Source organism: Syngnathus leptorhynchus, chromosome 16, assembly GCF_054491065.1.
Source record: "Syngnathus leptorhynchus isolate UIUO chromosome 16, UIUO_Slep, whole genome shotgun sequence".
Lineage (NCBI taxonomy): Eukaryota > Metazoa > Chordata > Actinopteri > Syngnathiformes > Syngnathidae > Syngnathus > Syngnathus leptorhynchus.
The window spans coordinates 8,491,945-8,513,396 of NC_141210.1; the positions used below are offsets into that span (position 1 = coordinate 8,491,945).

General features: G+C 48.4%; 3 protein-coding genes across 13 annotated transcripts; 1 reads left to right on the top strand and 2 right to left on the bottom strand.

Moving 5' to 3' along the window:
- Nucleotides 1–985: 985 nt before the first annotated feature.
- On the bottom strand, nucleotides 986–12,915 carry tbc1d16 (TBC1 domain family, member 16). Its single transcript, XM_085934625.1, has 14 exons — nucleotides 12,795–12,915; nucleotides 11,193–11,409; nucleotides 9,497–9,700; nucleotides 9,158–9,320; nucleotides 8,612–8,902; nucleotides 7,432–7,608; nucleotides 7,233–7,371; nucleotides 6,855–7,019; nucleotides 6,331–6,479; nucleotides 5,059–5,193; nucleotides 4,140–4,326; nucleotides 3,887–4,066; nucleotides 3,418–3,564; nucleotides 986–2,422 (listed from the first exon to the last, which is right to left on the bottom strand). Exons 3-14 carry the CDS (start codon nucleotides 9,666–9,668, stop codon nucleotides 2,159–2,161), a joined length of 2,169 nt encoding a protein of 722 aa, XP_085790751.1. The 5' UTR covers nucleotides 9,669–9,700; nucleotides 11,193–11,409; nucleotides 12,795–12,915; the 3' UTR covers nucleotides 986–2,158.
- Nucleotides 11,715–14,294, top strand: galcb (galactosylceramidase b). The gene has a single exon (XM_085934626.1). It carries the CDS (start codon nucleotides 11,778–11,780, stop codon nucleotides 13,821–13,823), a length of 2,046 nt encoding a protein of 681 aa, XP_085790752.1. The 5' UTR covers nucleotides 11,715–11,777; the 3' UTR covers nucleotides 13,824–14,294.
- Nucleotides 13,769–21,168, bottom strand: gaa (alpha glucosidase). Of its 11 annotated transcripts, none has more exons than XM_085934611.1 (19): nucleotides 20,367–21,168; nucleotides 20,131–20,282; nucleotides 19,809–19,974; nucleotides 19,618–19,714; nucleotides 19,420–19,539; nucleotides 19,230–19,348; nucleotides 18,957–19,088; nucleotides 18,749–18,859; nucleotides 18,554–18,667; nucleotides 18,339–18,423; nucleotides 18,113–18,230; nucleotides 17,732–17,865; nucleotides 17,472–17,623; nucleotides 17,233–17,381; nucleotides 17,030–17,171; nucleotides 16,861–16,959; nucleotides 16,162–16,326; nucleotides 15,935–16,081; nucleotides 13,769–15,872 (listed from the first exon to the last, which is right to left on the bottom strand). In XM_085934611.1, exons 1-19 carry the CDS (start codon nucleotides 20,838–20,840, stop codon nucleotides 15,807–15,809), a joined length of 2,742 nt encoding a protein of 913 aa, XP_085790737.1. In that variant the 5' UTR covers nucleotides 20,841–21,168; the 3' UTR covers nucleotides 13,769–15,806. The 11 variants fall into 11 exon arrangements, 7 of the variants coding, with proteins under 7 accessions (XP_085790737.1, XP_085790738.1, XP_085790736.1 ...); XM_085934610.1 differs by having other exon boundaries at nucleotides 13,774–15,872; nucleotides 15,935–16,087; XM_085934612.1 differs by lacking the exon at nucleotides 16,861–16,959 and having other exon boundaries at nucleotides 13,772–15,872; nucleotides 15,935–16,087.
- Between the last annotated feature and the right edge of the window lie 284 nt (nucleotides 21,169–21,452).

Below are 21,452 nucleotides of genomic sequence, written 5' to 3' on the forward strand. Positions count from 1 at the left end.
ATGGCTTTGGATTTTAATGACAGTAAATCGCGTGTTTTTGGAATGCAGGAGGGAGGAGTCGCTAGCTCGCCGTCATTCGCTGAAGGCGTTCCTGTCTGACCATGCCAATGCAGTTTCTGTGTGCCTACAGAGCGAAATAGTGATGAACTGACATTCACTTCGTGCGGTTTCGAGGAACAAGGCCTGCTGTAGCCCCCCCCCCCTTTTTGTTTTTGCAGTTGGTCAATCAGCCTGTGCCCCAACTCCAATCAGACCCATTTAATGTCACAACCTTTGTGTGTGTTTTAGCTAGCTGACGCAATGCTGGTTACAGATACGACTTAATAATAGGTGGCGTGTTATTCGTTTCCATCCAGACCGTCATTCCGTCTTGAACTAATTCTGCTGAGCATTCATCCTCAGAGGGCCTCGGCGTCTAATGGCTCCTAATTGCATGCAGACGCCACAGGCGGAGGGTGGTGCACGGTGGGTCGCGGCGTAGCACGATAATCACACGTAGTCAGCATTTGTTACGATAAAGCGGGGTGACGCCGGGGCGCAGGTTAAAGTGGTTTCTGCCTCGTTTTCTGACCATTTGAGCATCTCATTTTTTGGCATCTGAGCGACGCCACGTCGGAAATAACGTAATTCCCATATAGACGGAAAGAAATGCATTCGAGACGCGCGTTAGCGCAACGGCTGCTAAAATCTTTTCAACACACATCGACTGATTCCATGATCGATTCTGCTCATAGATTCTAAATGGGTGAGGGAATGAAATAATACAAATGATAGATGAGATGAAAACTTTTCACTTAAAATTGAAGCAAACTTTAAAGCGCTTCTCCTTTGACGCATATTGGAAAGGTTCAGAAGCAAAATGAGTGTCGACGTCATCACTCATACGCAACATGAGAGAAATCAATGAGGAATCATTGCACGTGCAAAACATAATGTGGTGCATTTTGTCATTAGCTTCAATAAAAATCCAGGGAGTTCTTGAACGTAAAGCTTTAAAAAAAAAAAAAAAAAATTTTTAATAATGAATATCAAGAAAAAGGCTCATTTCCACGACCAGTGGATGACAACCTGGCGCATTCACAGAGGATTTTAATCCGCTCCACACACATCGAATGCAGGCCAAATGTTCAGTTGTAGTTTAAAGTTGCCCTCAGCATTTTGGATTGTATTTGTCTTGATGGTGGGCGAGCCCAAGCAGCAATCCCTGAAGGCTCGACAAGATTTAGGTAGTAGACACCTGATGATTCAAGAACACGTCTGCAACTTGTCCTCATGCACACTTGGCCTTCGTTCGAAGTGCACGCGGTTCCTTCTTTTTCGACAGACAGATGCGATTATCACCCCTTGATTTTTAACCGATGGTCCATTCCAAATCATCCAACTTGAAACGAATAACATTGAGTGTCATAGCAGCACACTATAGTTAGGCCAATCTATGATGGAGTCATTTAGAAAAGATTTGCCCTCATTAATGTTTTTTTTTTTTTCTTTTTTTCACAAACAACCAAAAAACAGAGATAGACGCTTTCATGTGGCGCAGCCCCTTTTGAGAATCGCTCGAGAATCTCTGCTACAAAGTTTTTGCTTTTCTTCAGCTCCATCTTCACGATGAATGCTGTAATTACAAAATGGGGGGGGGGGGGGTGCTTCTTCGCTCCACTTATTACCAGATGTTTTAAAAGGTCACGCCAGTTGACAGACACGCGCACTAAAGAGTTGGCGCAAGAAAAGCGGGGGTGAAGCAAACAAACATTTGGGCAGAATTGAAACAACAGCAACTGTCACTTACGTAAGGTGAGCACAAAGAAGAAGAAGATGGGTGGGGGGATTGGGTGTCCCGTGTGGACATGGCTGAGCGCACATGATATACGTTTGATGGATAGATGGATGGATTTGCATCCACAGAGAGAAAGTAGAATCAGCCTCCGACACGAAGGAGGGCTTTGTGTTGAAAAATATTCATCTTCTCATAAAGATGTGCACAAACAGCTGAAGACAAAGGTGCCTCAGTGAGTCCGCAAAGGCTGCTGATTGTCTGCTGCACTTGGAAAGCGAGGCCCGGCCCAGCTCGGCTTTCGGCCAACGCCGTGCCACATAAAAGGTGTCCTGCGTGAGACGGTGAGTGGAAGACACTTCGGGAATCCCGAGGACATAAATTTCAGGGTTGTTTCCTGAAGGTGAAAATATCCAGGGACTTGGCGCCTGTGGAGGGCGAGGGCGTGCACGCGGGGGCGGGTGAGGAGGCCAGCGGCGTGGACGTGCCCCCGTAAGGGCAGCTCTGCAAGTCTGCATGCTCGCCAGAACACTCCACGGCAGGGATGTAGCGGCTATCCCACATGCCCGGCCCGCACAGTTTGCACAGGTCGTGGAGGCTGCAAGGGATTCTGGGTAGGAGGCGGAATTGGTAGAGGAGGCTGCGCGCCTGGGGGACCAAGTGGGGGTGGGGGAAACAAGATCAACCCAGAGAGCTTGGAAGTAGTGGATGCAAAACAGCTTGTTGCGCATTTTCATAACAACCGGCGGATTTTAATGTAAGCAATGACCTTGAGGGGGAAAAAAAACCCCTTCGTGGTCATTCTGCTTGTCAGCTACGGAAAAAAAAAAAGTGATGCAAATGTGAGCTAAACAAAAGCAGAAGACGGGCCGGACTGCATGCATAAAAATGAGGATGCGGGCGGCAGCGCACACGCTCGTTGTCAATCGTCACTCGCCCGTGTGGGCAGCTCACATTTTCAAACAGCAACACACAACATATTGACCGAAAATGGGCAGCTCTTCAAATCATCCAGATGGCAAACTGACTACGAATGAGGCGGTAGCGCTTTGGATGTTGCCACGGCAACACCAGATCACTTATTTTGGTCAATTACAAGCACGGAACCATTTCTGGCTTTTTTACATGTTTTTTTTTTTTTTTTAACAACGTTACAGCAATAAAACAAAACAAACCCCAATCACTAAATATACCACAAAATCTGAATATTTTTTCCCTTCAAAATGCTACTCAGTTATGTTAGCACGTAGCATGCTACCTGAGCTGAGCAATTCATCTGTAGTCTTGATTCACTCCAGTGCTTTTGTCAGTATGTTGTTTTTTTTGTTTTTTGTTTTTTTGTTTTTTGTTTTTTTAAAGGTCTAATTTTTGACAGCAAACAGAATGGCGTTAGCATACAAAAGAGCAGTCATTCATTTATCACTGTTATACTGTCGCAAAATTTTGTTTGGTGACTTTTACGACGCTACTGTTGCATCTCAATATTGCAACTGGCAACTTTGCTAGCAAAATCAAATGAATGGGACAAGCAGAACGATGAACGAGCGAGTGAGCAAGCAAGCGGGCGAGTGAGTGAGCAAGTGCGCAAACGAGCTGGCGGTCCATGCGCATGCATGCGGTGCAAGTGCAATGAAAGGCATCACCTTGCGTAGCACCAGCTCTCCGTTCATGTGCATAGACAGGTTGCTGAAGTGCAGCAGCATTTGGTCGGTGGCCAGCTGCTGGTCTGTGACATCCTCGCCGTAAAGGACGATGATGGCCACGCACAGGAACAGGTGGAAGTAATCCGTCTGGAAAAGGGAGAGCCCTTGGCTTTTCAGTTTTGTGGCTAAAGAAAAAAAAGAATGTCAACACAAACGTCTTGATTTGGAGGGGGGGGGAATAAAAACTATACGGGATGCTTTGGGAGTCATCTTGCTTATTAGTTACTTTTTCAATTTAACACTTGAGGCCTGTAATATTTTCCTCAATAATAATTTTTCTGCTGAATCATCCGTTTCATTTCCCCACTCACATTCAAACATATTTTTCAAAATTCGTTTTCAAAATTACATTTTCAAAGAATCCTTTTGTAATGAGTCATTTCATTTGTGAGCGTTTTTGTCTCGAGACCTGGTAGTGCGCCCAGCAGGCTTCCCACATGCGCAGCGCGTCCGTGTCGGGGAACTCGCGCTTGAAGCAGAGGAGGATCCAGCGGTGGCAGAAGAGCAGCTGGAGCCCGTCCTCGCCTAGCGCCGTCAGGTGCCGGTGGAAGTCAGGCAGCATCAGGCGCAGCAGCTCACGCAGGTACATCTGCGCGCACACACACCCACACTTAGGGCAGGCCGGCCACACACACTCGCGAGGTTGAGCTCGGCGATCCCACCAGCTGCCTCTCCATGTCCTCGTCCCGCGGCGAGCTGATGAAGATGGTGTTCTCCATGAGGCCCACGAAGCACCAGAAGGTGTCGCTTTCGTCTTGGATCTCAGTCAGGAGCGGGGCCACTAGGTCTGACATGCCCTGGCAGTAGCCCATGACGGGGTTAAACACGGCATAGTTGAGCAGGATGCGCCTGAGGCAAACAAAGATACATTTTCCACTGCATTCCATTTATTTATTATTTATTATTAATGGTGAGTGACTCGATGCGATTGGCCAGCAGTGCCTGCTACCAGCAGAATTTAAAATTGCTAATGGCATAAAAAAAAAGAGAAATAAATAATAATAAAAAAATGCTGGTTTGACTTCAAGACAAGACGACATCTTTTATGGACACGCTGCCGGGAAACAGCGTTCCTCCCGGCCGTACTGAACATTCCAACGAGGTTAATTGCATAAAAAGAGAAAAAAAAAGACAAACCAAAAAAAGCCACTAACAAAAAGCCCTACTTAAAGTGGTTGCTATAGCAACCCCTATGGTCGCTACAGAGCTATTCAATGTTCTTGTGTGCGTGTGTACGCATGTGTTTTTTTTTTTGTTTGTTTTATGGATAGCACTTTAAAGTGTTTCTGGTAGCACTCATGCATAATTAAGTTGTCTGAAAAACAGAGAAGGAAAGCCTCGAGGATATTTTCTGTTCATATCACAATACAAAAGGCCGAGCAAGACCAACCGGCCAAAGAGAGGATTGAATGGTGCAGCCCCACCCCGTTAATGGTTCGGCTGATTCAAGATGCAACCACTTTTTTTACTGCAGTTGGAGTGAATTTGTTAAGATATTTCCGCCCCACAGATGAGCTGGAAAAATGAGACTGGCTGATAGAGGGAGGGCGAGCAGGCAGAGAGAAGGCCTCATTCACTCACCTCATGATCTCCACGTTGGGGTTGTTGTCGCCCCTGAAGAACTGGTTGCTGCGGTCCGTCCTCACCACGTCCTTGTCCACCGTGAACTGGACCTTCCTCCAGAAGTCGCTGTGCTCCTCGGGGCTCATGTTCAACCTGGCGGCGGGAACAATGTGCGTCAAAAGGCCCGTCGCGGAAATTTGGAGACTCGCTTTGACGTACATGAGACATGTTTGAAAATAATTCCTGAATTGCTTATTTTACATACTTTTTTTTTCTGCAAAAAATTTAGCAATGTGTCACGTTTACAAGGCATTGCTATTCACTTTAAAGGCTTATGTCCATGTTGAGCTGTTGCAGCAATAAATGCCCCAAGCACCTTCTTGAGCACTAAATGTAGCCGAGTCCTAACGAGCAAAAGGGATTTCATTAACAGTGTTTGTTTTGCACGCGGCCCCGCCCGTCCGCCCGCAAGGAATAACAAGCATGCAGGCAGGCACCTGACGCAACGCCATGCAAGTGTTGGACTTGCGGTGTGTTTGTGTCGCCGGGCACCTCCCCGCGACACCCTCTCCTCTCAAGCTTGTTTCTCTAGAGTTTTATTGCTAAGCAGCAACGAGTCAGCTAAATGGATCCACTTTGCATGTTTACTTTGTGGAGACTCCCTGGATAATTTGGGAGGTGCACTGGACAAGCTAATGAGCAGCAAATCTAATTTCTTCTCTTTGGTGTTTATTTATTTTGGGTGTATTTTAGACTTTCTTACTTTTGTGTGCATCTGTTTTTGGGCCCATTTCAATGATCACCTTCTCGTGATTGACTGCGTCACTTTTTTATTTCAAACAGCTGAGGAATCGTGAGCGAGGTCAAGAGACACGCGTCCGGCCCGCTAATGATGGACGAGAGGCCCCGTGGGCGGCTCTCGACAAACAACCCTTTCAAAAGGCCTTTAATTAGCTTGATGGGACAAGTTGACACGTGAACAGGCCACACCGATCAAAGCCGTCCGCTTACGGTCACATGGAATTATGTGCACACTCAGCCCGGGTAGAGGACGGGAGGTGTGTCCGCTCATGCATACCGCAGCTGTGTTTTTAACTCTTACTGACAGGAGAATACGATCTGATAAGCGTTGACATGTTTTTCCTCCAGAGAGCTTTTTATTTCGCACCCGCCGCCTCCCTCTCAACACCTCGTTGTTCCTATTGATTGCTCAGCCACGGCGCATCTGACCAATGTTTCGCAGCCAATCACGCAGCCATGCGACAGTCGGCAAGATGACAAAAATCTCACCTTCTTTGCTGGACGTCGTGGTAGTGCGTCCGCTTCTGCAGCCTCCACGCCTCCCTGTCCTGCGAGCTGGAGTCGTAGCTGTAGTAGTGCAAGAGGAAGGGCCACACCTCGCCGCGGATAGATGGCTCGATACCCCCGAAGAAGATGGCCTGGTGTGGGAGCAAACGCGGTGAGCGCAAAGAGCCTAAACCAGACACCGAGGCTGGGCATGAGACAAGCACTGAGATGATTTTCAAGAGGTATTATCAAACTAATGAGTCAGGATGTCGTGTCTTTTAAAAAAATATAGATATATATAATAATAATAATCCTGCAATCCTACTGCATGTCATTATAGCAGGCACCGGGGGGGTCTGTGAGAAACTGGCTTCAGCAGATTGATTGCCTGTAACATGGCTCACATTGTGACGTTTGAAAGCCACATTGAGGAGGCTCCGAGCAGGACAGGCTGACAATCTGTTGACATGGATGATCCATCGCAGCTCAAGGTCAGGATCAGCTTTTATAGAAGGGGAAAGACTCACCTTGCGCAGCTTGTACTCCTCCTCCACCTGACCGTTTTGATTGAGATGTCGTAACCAAGCGCCTACATCCAGCCTCCGGTAGAGCTTTTCCTCGGGATGGCTCTCGGCCGACGGCAGTATGGACCTCTGGATGGAAAACTGCATGCAGGACTTCTCGTTTGACACCTGGCGCAAGCAGACAGACGAGCAGGGGGTGATGGGAAAAGGACGGAACGGGCAAACTAGGCATCGGAATGAAGAGGAGAAAAGATGAAAAGAATAAAAGAGACTGATTGGATTTAAGGTCAAGCTTTTGTGGAAATGTTCAACTGAGACATGAGTGATGAATTGGACTGCATCTCTTGTTTGCGTCAGTTGAGGCTTTGCCACCTTTCCCACCTGCTGTGTCTCCCTGCAGCACTTCCACTGTTGGAAAACCTCGGCCAGCTTGTCCAGGCCTGCGTGGTGAAAGTGGAGGACCTTGTACTGGCTCTCCCGGCTGGCTATCACCAGCTGGCCGCCGGTGCAGGCTTCGTCGCTGAGGAGGAGGAGGGCATTGGAGTTGCATTTGACAAATTGCCATTCAGCTCACTCTTACCTGAAGAAGAGGCGCAGCGACCTCATGTGGCCCAGGTCTACTCGGAAGACGCCGCACAGCTGCTCCAGCGCCAGCACCTTCTGCTGCTCCTCCCAGCGAGCGCCCTGAAACTGGCCGTTGCTCTCCAGGCTAGAGGCTGAGCTCGCCGACTGCTGCATGAGCTCCTCCGACAGCTCCCTGCAGGGAAGACAAAAAAGCAAACCGGTGAATGTCAAGTGTAGCCCAAGCAGGGAAAGTCCAAAATGCTCAAACAGGGAAAAATCGCTGAAATGCTGAACGTTTGGCAGCTGGCATGACTCTCTCTTTCCAACACACAAACGCGCACAAACACACACACGCGCACACACACACACACACACACACACACACACACACACACACACGCGCGCGCATGCACACAGGCACGCTAATGGAACATAGCTAATGACCATGCTGCTGCCCCCTACACGTCTCCTGACATGCAAATGGTGAGAACCAGCGCAAAGTGCTGAAATGTGTCCAAGCTGCTTATACTTGAAACTTAAGTCACACTTTATTCAAAACATTCGCCAAATTCATTGTCTTTGCTCTCTTTGCGACTTGTAATTATAAATCTTACGTAACAAATTCAGCGCCGAGTTTGCAAGAATGTACACAAATGAAAAACATGCAAGTGATACTTGAGCGACCCGTCTCCAACTTCTGAAAGACGAGGACGATCGATGGGGACAATCCATTCTTGTCTTGTTTGCAAAGTAGTAAAGGCTTTCTGATGACTTGTGGTGCCCCTAATGTAGCGTCTTCGCTAGAGGCCAGACTGGTAGCAGACACTTGTGACTTTGGTTACAAGTATCAAGAAACTCCTCAAAAAGCTCGACTGGGGATTCTTCTCCTCGCCACAGATAAACGGAGAATGAGTCTTGATGAGTAAACTGCACCCCCGATTGTGTCTGCCACCCTGTGACGTCATTTACCTGCAGTCGCCGTTGAAAGACGGTGAAGTGAGTCGCTTACTGGACACATGCGGTATTGCACCCAGGGGGCTGGAATAATTTTGTTTAGGGCTTTACTCTGTGGCAAGCTGGAGTAACTTTAACTCACCCATTGCCGATTTGAGTGACTTCTTTGTTTGCTGAATGTTTGAATTTTGGCTAATTGTCATAAGAGTGTCAGGGGAGTTTATGAAATATAACACACTGACCTGCTATCACTGTCCAAGAAGACGGAGCCGCCGCTCTCGCAGAGCGCCTCGCTGACGGGCGACAGGCAGAAGGGGGAGGAGAAGGTGTCCGAGTCAGAGCCCACGGTGCTCACTTCATCGGAGAGCTCACAGGAGCCCTCATCGCCCTCCTCGCCTGGCCGCTTGTGCTGCGCTGGGGGGCGGTCTGTCCCGCTCTCGGCCGAACCCTGGCTCTCTGCCGAGGAGCTGCAAGTGAGGTTCCTCTCTTCGTCTTCTTCTTCCACTTGCGCAGCTGGCGGGCGCGAGCGCGCTCTGCAGGGACAAGTTCAACGGCACTGCAAGTTCAACAGCACTGCTGACACTCACAATGGACACTTCATTAGCTACACAGTCTAATGAGTATGGCAAATGTGCCCTTCACAAACATAATAATGTACAAACTTTCAGCCCTCAAGCTTTTAATGACTCTTGAGAGAGGTTCATTCCTCCCTCGGGTGGTGTTTCATTTCCAGTGTCATGATTGCCAGGAGCAGCAACAGTAACCAGGTGACTCCCAACACCACTTACCGTCTGCCTCTGCACCGCGCGTGGCGTCGCACGGGCGAACTGTCAGGCGTGATGTAGCGCAGCGCCTCTTCGTCCTGCCTCTGAATACGTGAGTTGGGTACCCAGGTCAAAATGAGAGTGGTGCCCAGGCTCTCGTCCTTCTCCACGTGCACGCACAAGTAGCCTGCAGGGGACGTTGTCACGACACAGAGGGGAAGCGCAAACTTAAAAGGCACAAAATTGGCATTGGTACATTTACAACATGCAAGTAGAGTCGAGTGGAAGCTCAACGAACGTTACAGACGTTGTTGAGGTTCGAATCTTTTCTTAATTCTTGCACGCAAACAGGCGCTCACCGACCTGGGTGGTGTTCCGCCAGGCCCGGCAACGGCTCTGTGGGGTGCACGCACACATTATTTTTGGAGTAAATGATCTCTCCGTCCAGGCCCGAGCGCTGCGCCACGCCGGGGTTAAAGGTCAAGAGGTCGGAGGCCTTGGACGAGGCGCGCCGCAGGAGCCGACCCAGAGACATCTCCTAAGAAAGCGGCACGCGGGGCCCATCCTCTGCGGAGGAGAGCAAAGAGAAGAGATGAAGTGCTATTTCTCTGTGACGCTTCAAAACATTAACCTGACTCTTCCTTGTTCATTTTGCCTCCAGCGTCTGCTCAGTTGTTGCTCGGCCACCCTCAGCAAACAACACGCACCGGAAGGCCAACGAGCACGTGCGCTCGCGTCTCCACTCGTATGGCAGCCCAGGCTCGTATCAGCAGCAAACACGTCACTCTACTCGGTTCAGCATGTGCAGAAAACAGCCGATACCTTTGCTTTCTCGTCACATCAAGCAACCGCCTGTTCGCCTTCTTCACGCTGATGTTGGTTCTTAGGGTTTTCTTGAATGTTTGTGCCTCGCTGTCGGCTTGACTTGCTCGTGTCGCCTGCTTTTTTCGTCTAACCCAGGAATGTTCCCTTCTTCTTCTTCCTCCTCCTGACTCACTCTGTATGTTTACCTCCGCCTTGCTGACTGAGCAGACGCGCCACTTCCCGATGCCCAGCTCAAGATGGAAAGTGCCCCAGCAGAAAGGTTCGGGCACCCAGGGCGAGATTGCAGAGGGGAGAAGCATGGTTTTATTTGTGCATATTGTGAAGCAATCAAAAACGGCTCCACAAAAGTTTAACGCGAGTGGAAATGAAAACCTCACTCGTGAAAGCAGACATTAAATCAAAACAAAACTGACGACAACATTGACTTGGTTCCACAACTGCACTTTGGACTGACGAGGCCCCCGACTGTGCCATATCAATTCCTGCGCTATTATCTTGTAGTTATTTTGGTCGACAGTCACATTGTGGTCCACTCGGTTCAGTTGGATGTGGCAGCTGCCGGTTTCCATGGTGGCACACAAATGAATGACTTACTTGACTTACTCTTCTGATGCCCAGTCGAACAAGACATTCACTCAAACATTTCACAAGTGTATGGTACGGTAGCTGACTTACTCTTTTGATGCCCAGTCTACCAAGACTTTTACTGAAGAATTTTCACATTTGCGTCAGGGATTTTTTTTGTGTGGGTGGGGTGGGGAGTGGGGGTGTAACTGCACCAAAATGGAACGCAGTACACAGTTGGAGTAGCTCCTGCGGGACACTTGATGTTCTCAAAGTGCTTGCGTCAGCTGCAAGGGGTGGATGAGAGTAAAATCAAGTGAGCGGGGCGGGTCACGTGTAATAATGCCCGTCTCGTTGGTAGGCTGGGAGGTTTGCCTGGGGGCTCTATCCTGGACTGTCAAGCAGAACCCGCCTGGCATGACCACTACAGACAGGCCCGGACTAACACACGAACCACTCACTGACCGTATGCCATTTTAACCTGTCAGGAAATGACTCCATTGATATTTAACGGTGTCCATAGTCTCGGAGGTGAACTTTAAAATTAAGAATGACACGCTATTGGCGTACAGAAGCGGAGGGGAAAGACGTCTGGCGTGCACCTGTTTCAGAAGCCAAATGAATGGGAAGCCAAGCGGCATGTCGGGGCAAGAAAGCCGACGCGGCTCACCTTCGTCCCACTGCAGAAGTCTACAACCCACGCTGGACGTCCATGTCAACCCGCAGCGTGTACCGGCGTCGTGTCACTGCCTCTCTCCGGGAATTTAGCTTGAAGTTCACAGGTTGCAAGTCTTGTTTGCCTCGCTGTGTGTTCAGCTTGTGACGCCATTCATCTTCACTGCTGCGACCTTTTCGTTGACGCCAAAGATTCCATTTCCGGATAGTACCTTCAAAGTAAAAAGGCCAGAGCGCGATTGTCGTTTTAAGTTGAAAGGCACATTTCGTCAATTCTTATAGTTAGCGTTTAGCTTGATTTCCCAGCCACTTCAAATCGACCCACCCTCCAAATCACAGTTTCATGCACGTTTCGTTGTTGGTGGTATATCTATTGTTCTGATGATTGTTTATGCATGGTCACAATAATAGTAATTTGGAATTTCGAGTAAATAAATAAATAAATAAATAAATAAATAAATAAATAAATGACTAAATAAATAAAATAAAATCGACGCTTCCCCACTGTTTACGACTGATCACATGACACGGACCAGGAAGTAATGACCCTACCAACCACGCAGCAACGGTCGGCTGTGCCATGGCGTACAGAATACATGTTTTTATTTTACTATTTTTAAGCTTTTTTCTAGTCTTGTGCTTTTCACAAACCTATTATCTTAACGACACAGAGGGATTAGGACAAGTGTTTGATGGAATCGGAGGATTGAGTGGTGGAGGTGCGACGACACGTTTACTCGTCAATTATGCGGAGCCCTACCGAAGCCAGATCCTCGATTACCTTTTTAAGCCAAATTTTGGTGCCTCTTTGCACATCCTTAAGGTTGAAATTGGAGGGGATGCTCAAACTACTGATGGGACGGAACCGTCGCACATGCACTATGAGGATGATGAGAACTACTTCCGAGGGTATGAATGGTGGCTGATGAAAGAGGCAAAGAAGAGGAACCCAAACATCACCCTTATCGGCTTGCCTTGGGCATTTCCTGCTTGGGTGGGCCGCGGAAAGCAGTGGCCTTACGAATTCCCAGACATCACTGCAACATACGTAGTGAAGTGGATCCTTGGCGCAAAGCAGTTCCACCAGCTCAACATTGACTATGTTGGCATTTGGAATGAACGCAATTTTGACAGTAAGTACATCAAGCTACTGCGGTATAATTTGGACAAGAGTGGCCTGGAGAGTGTTAGGATCATAGCCAATGACAACCTGTGGGAGCCCATTTCCCAGTCTCTTCTGCTGGATCCAGAGCTCAGCAATGCCGTGGACGTGATAGGGGCCCACTACCCCGGCACAACCACTGTCATGGAGGCCCTGAAGACGAGGAAGACACTGTGGTCTTCGGAAGACTACAGCACATTCAACGACGATGTCGGAGGAGGCTGTTGGGCGCGAATTCTCAATCAAAACTACGTCAACGGATTCATGACTGCTACCATTTGCTGGAACCTTGTTGCCAGCTACTACGAGGCGCTGCCATTTGGCAGAGACGGTCTTATGACGGCGGCCCAACCCTGGAGTGGCAACTATGTTGTGGAGTCGCCCATCTGGATGACAGCCCACACATCGCAGTTCACCCAGCCAGGCTGGACCTACCTGAAGACTGTTGGACATTTGGCAAATGGCGGAAGTTATGTGGCCCTGACTGACGGCAAGGGAAATCTTACAGTTGTCATAGAAACCATGACTCATAATCACTCCTTGTGCATAAGACCTCCGCTCCCACCGTACTCAGTGATGTCACAAAACGCAACCTTTCAGCTGGAAGGCCCTTTTTCCTCCATCAAGGAGTTACAGGTATGGCGTTCCCGCTTTAACTTCAAGACAACAAAGCCCACTTTGTTTCAGCGTCAAAATCCTTTGAAGCTCAAGAAGGGCAAATTCACAATAAGTCTTTCCGAAGATGAGGTTTACACAGTGACCACGTTGACAACAGGACAGAAGGGCAACCACCCAGATCCACCTGCCTCATCTCCTTTCCCAAAGGACTACGAGGATGACTTCAATGTCCGAGAAGCTCCCTTTTCAGAAGCTCCAAACTTCGCTGACCAGACTGGAGTGTTTGAATATTACACCAACCGGACAGATTCTGGGCTTCATGCATTCACTTTGCGTCAGGTTCTGACTGAGCGACCCATCACTTGGGCAGCGGATGCGGACCAGACTATAAGCGTTATCGGTGACTACACGTGGCATGACCTGAATGTCGAATGTGATGTCTTTATGGAGCGTGTCAAGACTGGAGGTGTTTTCATCGCAGCCCGGGTTGACAAAGGAGGCCAGACAATCCGCAGCGCCAGAGGAGTGTTCTTCTGGGTCTTTGCCGATGGAAAGTACAAAGTGACTAATGACCTCGCAGGTCAAAGCGTTTTGGCCGAAGGACCGTCCGGTACACGAGCTGGTGCCTGGCACACGCTGTCGCTCAGCGTAAAGGGCCAGTTGGCGTCAGGGAAGCTGAATGGTTATCCATTGTGGACGAGCGCCGTGGTGCTGATGCCAAAGAATGGATGGGCGGCCATTGGGACGCGCTCTTTTGAACTGGCCCAGTTTGATAACTTTGCTGTGAAGGCAGGAGGACAAGAGTCCTTCCCCCACATGAGCAAGCCTTATGTTACGATCGTTTGAACGAATGGCAGTTGAGGCGCAAAGCTTCATCGACAACTCATCCATTTTGAAAATGATCAGCAACTGTTCCCATAATCGTTGAGGGACCTCGTTTAAAATCGTCGGTCGGAATTTCAATTTTGCAGTCGTAAATGCTCTGAGATTTATTTCTGTACGTCCATTAAAGAAGACTGAGTTTTTAAAAAAATATATATGTCCAATCATCTGCTTTTAGTTTAGAAAACAATGGTGAACTATTTTGCCTGTTTTTGACACATTACAAATCAAGTGCACTAACTGAATCCTAATTTATTTATTTTTCTGAATTTTCTACACTGTAAATTTGAAATAATATCCTGTTTTTGAATGAACTTTTTTTTTTTTTATCAGATTCTGTTATAAAAGACACGATAATATTGCCCGTCAACAGTTTTTGATGCAGCTCTCATTACATTAATGCAGATCTACCCAATTAAATTGCTGAGAGAATCAGAGGGAAATAAAGTGTCCTTTTCTGATGATGCATTTTCTCTTTTTAAACGTCAAAATACCGTAATTTTCGGACTATAAGTCGCGGTTTTTGTCATAGTGTGGGGGGGGGGGGGTGGCCTATACTCAGGAGCAACTTATGTGATTTTTTTTCACAAATTTTCCAAATTCAAAAATCCGCGATGTAGATTACTGTCATTTGAACTGCAAGTGACGTCACCCGTGCCGCGCGGCGGTTATTTACATAAAGGACAAAGGATTCGATCACGGGATGACGAGGATGACGAAGGGCCCCACGTACTACCGGCATCATTAGCGGCTTTGTTTGTAAGTAACACGGAGGACAAAGAGTTTGAAGGATTTAATGATTTGGAGTGACACAGAAGGTTTGAAAAACTATTATGGCTTTTACGCACGCCCGGTCCTTCTCGACGGGAGCTCTCTTTCACCTCCGTGGATGGAAGTTAGGGGCCGGCGCTCGGCCGGGTGGCTGTCTGTGGACGGTGGATGCGGCTCGGACATGGCTTTTACGCACGCCCGGTCATACTCTACGGAGCTTTCTTTCACCTCTGTGGATGGAAGTCGGGGGCCGGCGCTCGGCCGGGTGGCTGTCCGGGGACGGTAGATGGGACCCGGACATGGCTTTTACGCACGGCCGGTCCTATTTTATGGAGCTCTCTTCCACCTCCGTGGCTGGAAGTTCAGTAGTTGTTGGCTCGTTGAACTCTTGTTTTGTTAAATAAAGAGCCGTTTACCAAACCCACGTCTTTGTTAACGCTACAATATAGTTATATACCAGATCTCTGCAGCGCACGCGCGGCGTTGTTGACAAAGAATGAGAAATTTGATCGATGGATTTAATGATTTGGAGTGACACAGATGGTTTGATAATATTGTTTTAATATGATGGTTATTTGAAATATACTTTATATATTGTTATATGGGTCTGTGGAATAATTAGAAATGCAACTTACAACGGGTCCAACGTCAGCATATGCGGCGCATATTGTTTACATAAAGCAAGATCGATGGATTTAATGAATTGGAGTGACACAAATGGTTTGACAAACGTGTTATTTATGTAATACTTACTTGAATAACTCTGAATGTTACGTCAGGCCCGATCTCAGCTCCTCGTTTGTGTATGTGTCATGTTAGCATACCGTATCGTTTAGCTTGTTGTTGCTGGTTCATGTCTGTTTTTGGTGTTGGATTTTGACAAATAAATTTGCCCCAAAAGTGCGACTTATACTCCGGTGCGACTTATATATGGGTTTTTTTTTCCACTTTATTGTGCATTTTATGGCTGGTGCGACTTATACTCCAGAGCAACTTATAGTCAGAAAATTACGGTATTAAAAAATAAATACAAAAAAATGCATTGAATATTTACCACCCCGAAAAGAGTGGGCATCATTAAGATCCAGTGTAGCAGTGACAATCAAACAAGACGGCAGGAAAAATACCTGCAAGAAAAATTATGTCTCATCTCCAGTGGCAGAAAAAACGGGCGCGTCACAGTGACCACTGAACCGCAAACATCTTTGATATGGGCAAGGCCAGACTGCCGACTTTTAAAAGCTGTTGGAAGAGAGCGGGTGTTATTCTTTTGCAAAGTCATCACCGTGTGTTGGCTCACTCACCTTTGTGTCAGGGTCATATGTAAAATCCCTCACTCTGATGCCGTTGGCCACCACGTATCGGGGCGTCGAGGGCACGCCCATCACCCGCAGTCCTCCCAGCACCAGACCATCCAGGGCTCCGTTGAGCCAGATGGGCTTGCTCACAACCTGTGACTGAAACCGCGTTCAAGGTCAGAAACATGGACGCTGATAGGAAGTCGCCGTTTCGGTCGGGAAGTTCGAGCGACCTGTCTGGCGCTGATGACCATGTAAGAGTAATTTCCTTTTTCAAAGGTATCGATGTCGTCGCCGTCATCCCAGAACAAGTCACCCTGGGCCGAGCCTTTCACTGACAGCGCCACCGTCAGGAAGAAAGGCTTCCTGCGTGAGACCGTTGTCGTTAAAGCTGGCTCCTTCCAGAGAAGAAAATAAATGAACGTGAAAATGGGACATTCATCCAGCCATCAATTTTCTATACTGCTTGTCTTCATTAGCCAAATAAATAAATACAAATAGCACTGTATCATCCTTGAGCGAATGAAAACATTTCTTTGAGAATTCCTTCAGCGTTTCAATGCGGATGTCATTGTAGACGTTAGCTGGAGGCAACCGGACAAACCAGTTCAGAACACCACAACAATCAAGCGCAGACAAAAAGCATCGAAAATAAATCTGCATGTTTCCACCAGTCCTATTTTTCTACTCTTCTTCAGATCTTTATCATTTTCTTCCCACAAATCTCTATTCATTGTTGAAATTCATTAATTTTGTCGTGTTTTGGGGGCAAATTATTAGTTCTTGGTAGTCCATCGAGGTGCGATGATGACGTTATTTCTATACTCAGCGATGACTGCAAAAATAATGCACGCACATAGCGTCGTTCCTCCATACTGAGCCTCCAAACTGAGTATATTCACGTACGACGACGGCGATAGCGGTGCCCCGACCTGCTGGGGGACAATGCAGCCCTCCCTCACGTGGATGTTGATGGTGTCCAAGGGGGCAGGCAGAAGCCGGTACTCGCCGGTACTGTGTGCCAGCCGACCCTGACATAAGGTGCAATGTTTGCACTCGCGCTAAACAATTCAATTTGCAAATCAAAACCGTTCAGCTCACAGTGCGCAGGTTGTACCAAGTCCCGGGAGGCAGATAGGCGGACACCTCCGTTGCGCCCTCCTCCAACACGGGGCTAACAAGGAGACAACTCCCCCAGAGGAACTGTCGGTCTATGGTTTGACAGTGAGGGTCGGCGGGAAACCTGCAATGACAAAAGTCTGCGTCACCCTCGTGGCAAAAGATGAAGTGTTGACGGGACGTACTCCATGAAGAGAGGCCTGGCCACCGTGTTCCCAGAGGTGTGCGCGTGATGAAAGAGCGTGTAGAGGAAGGGCAGCAGGGAGTAACGAAGATTCAGGGCGCTCCGCATGGCCGCCTGGGCCTTCTGCCCAAAGACGAAAGGCTCCTGAGGCTGTGGAGGCCAACGGTCAAGATGCACCATAAGAGAAGACACAGCAGCACGGCTCGATGTAACGTCATGGCGCCTGCGCGTGCGTATTACAGCATACTGCCGATCGTTATGGTTCCTCATAAACGGGTAGAAGGCCCCGAGCTGCATCCAGCGCACGCACAACTCCTCTGCTGTGTCGCCTCCAAAGCCGCAGACGTCGGCGCCCGCCAGGGGCACCCCGAAGAGGCTCAACTTCAGCACGGCTGAGGGCAAAACATACACAATCTTGACACAGACAAAAGTCAGGCCAGTGCTATGATCTCGCCGTCATGCCTCCGAATGGAATGCATCAAAGACGCTCAAGCACTCACAAGGGATGGAGTATGCAAGTTGCTCCCAGTTGCTCCTCACATCTCCCGTCCACACTCCAGAGAAGCGGCCGATGCTCGGGAAGGAAGAACGAGACAGGACAAAGGGCCTCTTCCCACGCGCTTTCACCAGAGCGCTGCAAACAGCATCGGAGCCCACACGACACAAAGCGCGTTTGCAAAAAGTCACTCGAGACAACTGCAAATTTGTTCTTTGAACTCCAAACAGACGCCAAGTCTGCCATATGCCAACTATGCTTTTGCCCGTCAGTCAGAGTCGCAGGGCATTAAAAACCCCAAAATACGGCAGCATCTAAAAACCATGCTACGTTGAGGGTGCCCACCTCGATCCGAGATGTAACACTGTGAGCTATTTTAACCAACCTGTGAGTGGCAAACGCTTCAGTCAGTCCATACATATTGTGTAGGTTGTAGTGAGTGGACGCGTTTTGCCGAGCCGACATGCAGAGAGTGAAAGAGCTCAAGCGGCCTCCGACCACCCCTGTTTAGGACACGCACACAAATATTTCCCAGAAAGGTGCTCTGAATATTGTGCACTGTATTTGACCCATCTCTAGGATAGCAGTAACGAGCAACCGTGCGGGCTTACTGGGCGTGTATGGTGGCTTCTCAAGCTCCGTCTCGGGACAACCCTCCAGTGAACCCGACACGAAACTGGCTGGTTCGTTCATGTCCTGCGTGGAATTTGAATTGGGCCGGCCAATCCCAAGGCACAGAAAGACAAACAAGCAGTCATGCCTAAGGACGATTCCCGTCTGCAACCAAGCCAACGTTCACATTTTTCGGCGCACGCTATACTCTTACGATCCATAATCCATCCACTGATACTTTGGAATAAAAATCCACAATACAGTCCTCCCACCACTGTCTGGTCTCCAAGTTGGTAAAGTCAGGGAAGGCCGTCGCACCGGGCCAGACCTGAAAGCACATGCAGGAAATGCATTTGTTTTACAGTTCTTGGCACAAGCTACGTTTGAGACTTTCCAATTGAAAGCCCACCTTGCCGATTAGGAGTTGACCGCTGGCATTTTTGATGAATACATCTCGTTTGATTCCATCCTCGAAGGGATGGTACGTTCCCGGAGGACTGGTGGTACTGATCCCAGGATCCTCATGAGGAATGCAACACACACACCATTTTAGCAAGGGTCATATTGCCACCTGCTGGGTGCAAATAGTTGGCAGCCGGTTGGAAATGTCCCCCCACCAGGATGAGGACGTACTTCAAGCCTTGTTGGTGAAATTCCTCCACCATCTCCTTGAGGTCCCCAAATCGCACTGGGTCATTGGTGAAAACCCTGCCTTTGTTTGCGTAGTCCAGGTCATTCCACTGCACATCCTAGGGGGGAAAAAAAAATCACCAATAAGCCAATTACCAGATGACAACCTTCAACATATGTGCACTATTGGTTTCTTAGTTTAGTGAAGTGTCAATTTTATCCGGGCTAAAAGATTGGAATGCACAATCACATGACGGTACCATGGGGAAGTTAGCGTCGTGCATCCGCTGAGCCACCCGTCGGGTGACATTCGTGCTTTTGTAGCCCCAGCGACACAGGTGGAAGCCCAGTGACCAATACGGCGGCATCGCCGGATAACCTACATAAGAAAACCTTTCCATGGCAGTCCTTTAAAACGCAGAAAGTCGCTGCTGACTCTGCGTACCGTACCAATGACTTGCAGGTATTGTCGTATGACGGTCTGAGCGTCGGGACCCATGAAGATGTACAGGTCGAGGATTCCGCCTGTGGTCACCCACGTGAGAGCCGGCAGTGGCTGCAAGATCACTTCTAGACACGCACATGGGCATACACTTGGAATTAGGAGAAGACGTATGAAGAGTAGCTCTTATAGAACAGAGGCATCACCGATGGCATTGCTGTTGAGAAGGAAGACCCCATGCGCCAGTCCGTCCCCTTCCTGGACCACGTAGAATGGGTGCGAGCCGTAGAGGTTTGCACCAGCCTGGAGAAAAGAGAGTGCGGACGTGGCTTGTCAGTATTGGTATGCCGATATCGAAGCATACTTTGCTGATATTAAACGGGTCCAGCATACTTACGTGAGGAGCCATGTCCCTGTTCCAGAGAGTCAGGGAGGTCCAGTTAAGGTCCAGGCGGAGAGACGTGTAATGCTCCCCGAGGCCTGACACTAGAGACGAGGCCAGAGTGGTGGACAGCTGCAGGTACTGGTCGGCAAAAAGCAGAGGAGCCACCGTGCTATTCATACTAAATGGGCACAAAAAAAATAATAATAATAACAGGAAGAAATGAGCATTGGATTACAATTATGTCAGATTACATAAAACATACATACCAAATGTTTTTTGCAGGGTGTGCTGAGCAAAATAGCATACTTATTTGTGGTGATTTACATGAACTCACATGACCCTTCCATTGGATGCACGTCTCACAATGAATCCAAATGGGTTGGACTGGTACTCAACGGCAAACAAGGCATCTTGGCGACTGGTTTTGCCCTGAGGCACTCTGGCGGGGAGGTCAACTTCATACCGGTCTGACCATCGATCCTTCAACTGCAGAGAAAGCAAATATTTGAATACCTTGGGGATTATTTAAGTGAATTTATTGCGAGAGGGCGGTAGGTGGTTGGTTGTTACAATGAGGCGCAGGCAGCCTGCGGACTCTTGGCTTTCTTCCAGGTGAAGAGTGGCCACATCTTGGGGCAGGTGAGACGGCGAGGCGCGGGTCAAAGTGGCAGCTTGGCCTCGCGCAGTGGGCGTCAGGTCGCCCATTTTGTAGCCCGGGTACGAATGAGGGTAAAAGCATAGCGGAGCTTTTGATGAGGCGTTGAGAAGAAAGTAACAGCAACCCCGCTCTTCACACTGTCGCCTCGTGAGCGCTCGGTCCCGGGCACAGTCGAAGCGTCTCTCCGGGGACATGAGGCACAGGGAGGCCTGGACTCGCACGTCACTGACTCGTGGTGGTTCGAGTCCATTGCGGGGGCTGGTCTTCGGTGTCTCGCCCATTCGAACCAGTTTGCTGTCGAGAATGAGCATGTGACCCAAATCGGAGAATGTGTAAAATGCTAAAGCAACCAGCGCGGCTACACCTAGCTTGACACAAAAAGCCATGGTGGACTGTTCGAACAAAGTTTGGAGGTCATCAAGCGATCGCTTACTGACGCGGAAACAAAAGAAACGCGTGAACGTAATTTAGAAGTGCGAAACACAAGTGCAACTTCCCAATGTTTTTGTCACGTGTCCTTAAAAGACAAATCAACGACGGCACGCAACGAAGGTCAAATTGACACAAACTGGCTGAGGAAATAGAAATATTGTGTGACCAAGAAAATAAACAAGTTAAAATAAGTTGAAAATACGAACACAATTACCAGAGAACACTATACATTCAAGCAACAGGCGGACAACACCCAAATGACAGATAACGCTGCAAGTGAACCACGACATGGTCCGCGGCCCTGTAGTGGTTCGAGACAGTATTGCAGGTAATCCTCGAAATGGAAAATAATTGTAACATTTTTAAAAATAAGAGTGATTTATTATTTAGATTTGATTCATTTTCTAGCTAATTTTGTGGATTTCTTACCCATCCAAATTATGTCATATGCAGCTGAATTTCCCAAAATAGACAGAGATGCAAATAAATAGCCTGAATATGTCTATCCTCCTTTGGTGCAAAATAAAATAATATTCTGCCAAAGCATTGGTCCCCGAGTTACTTCT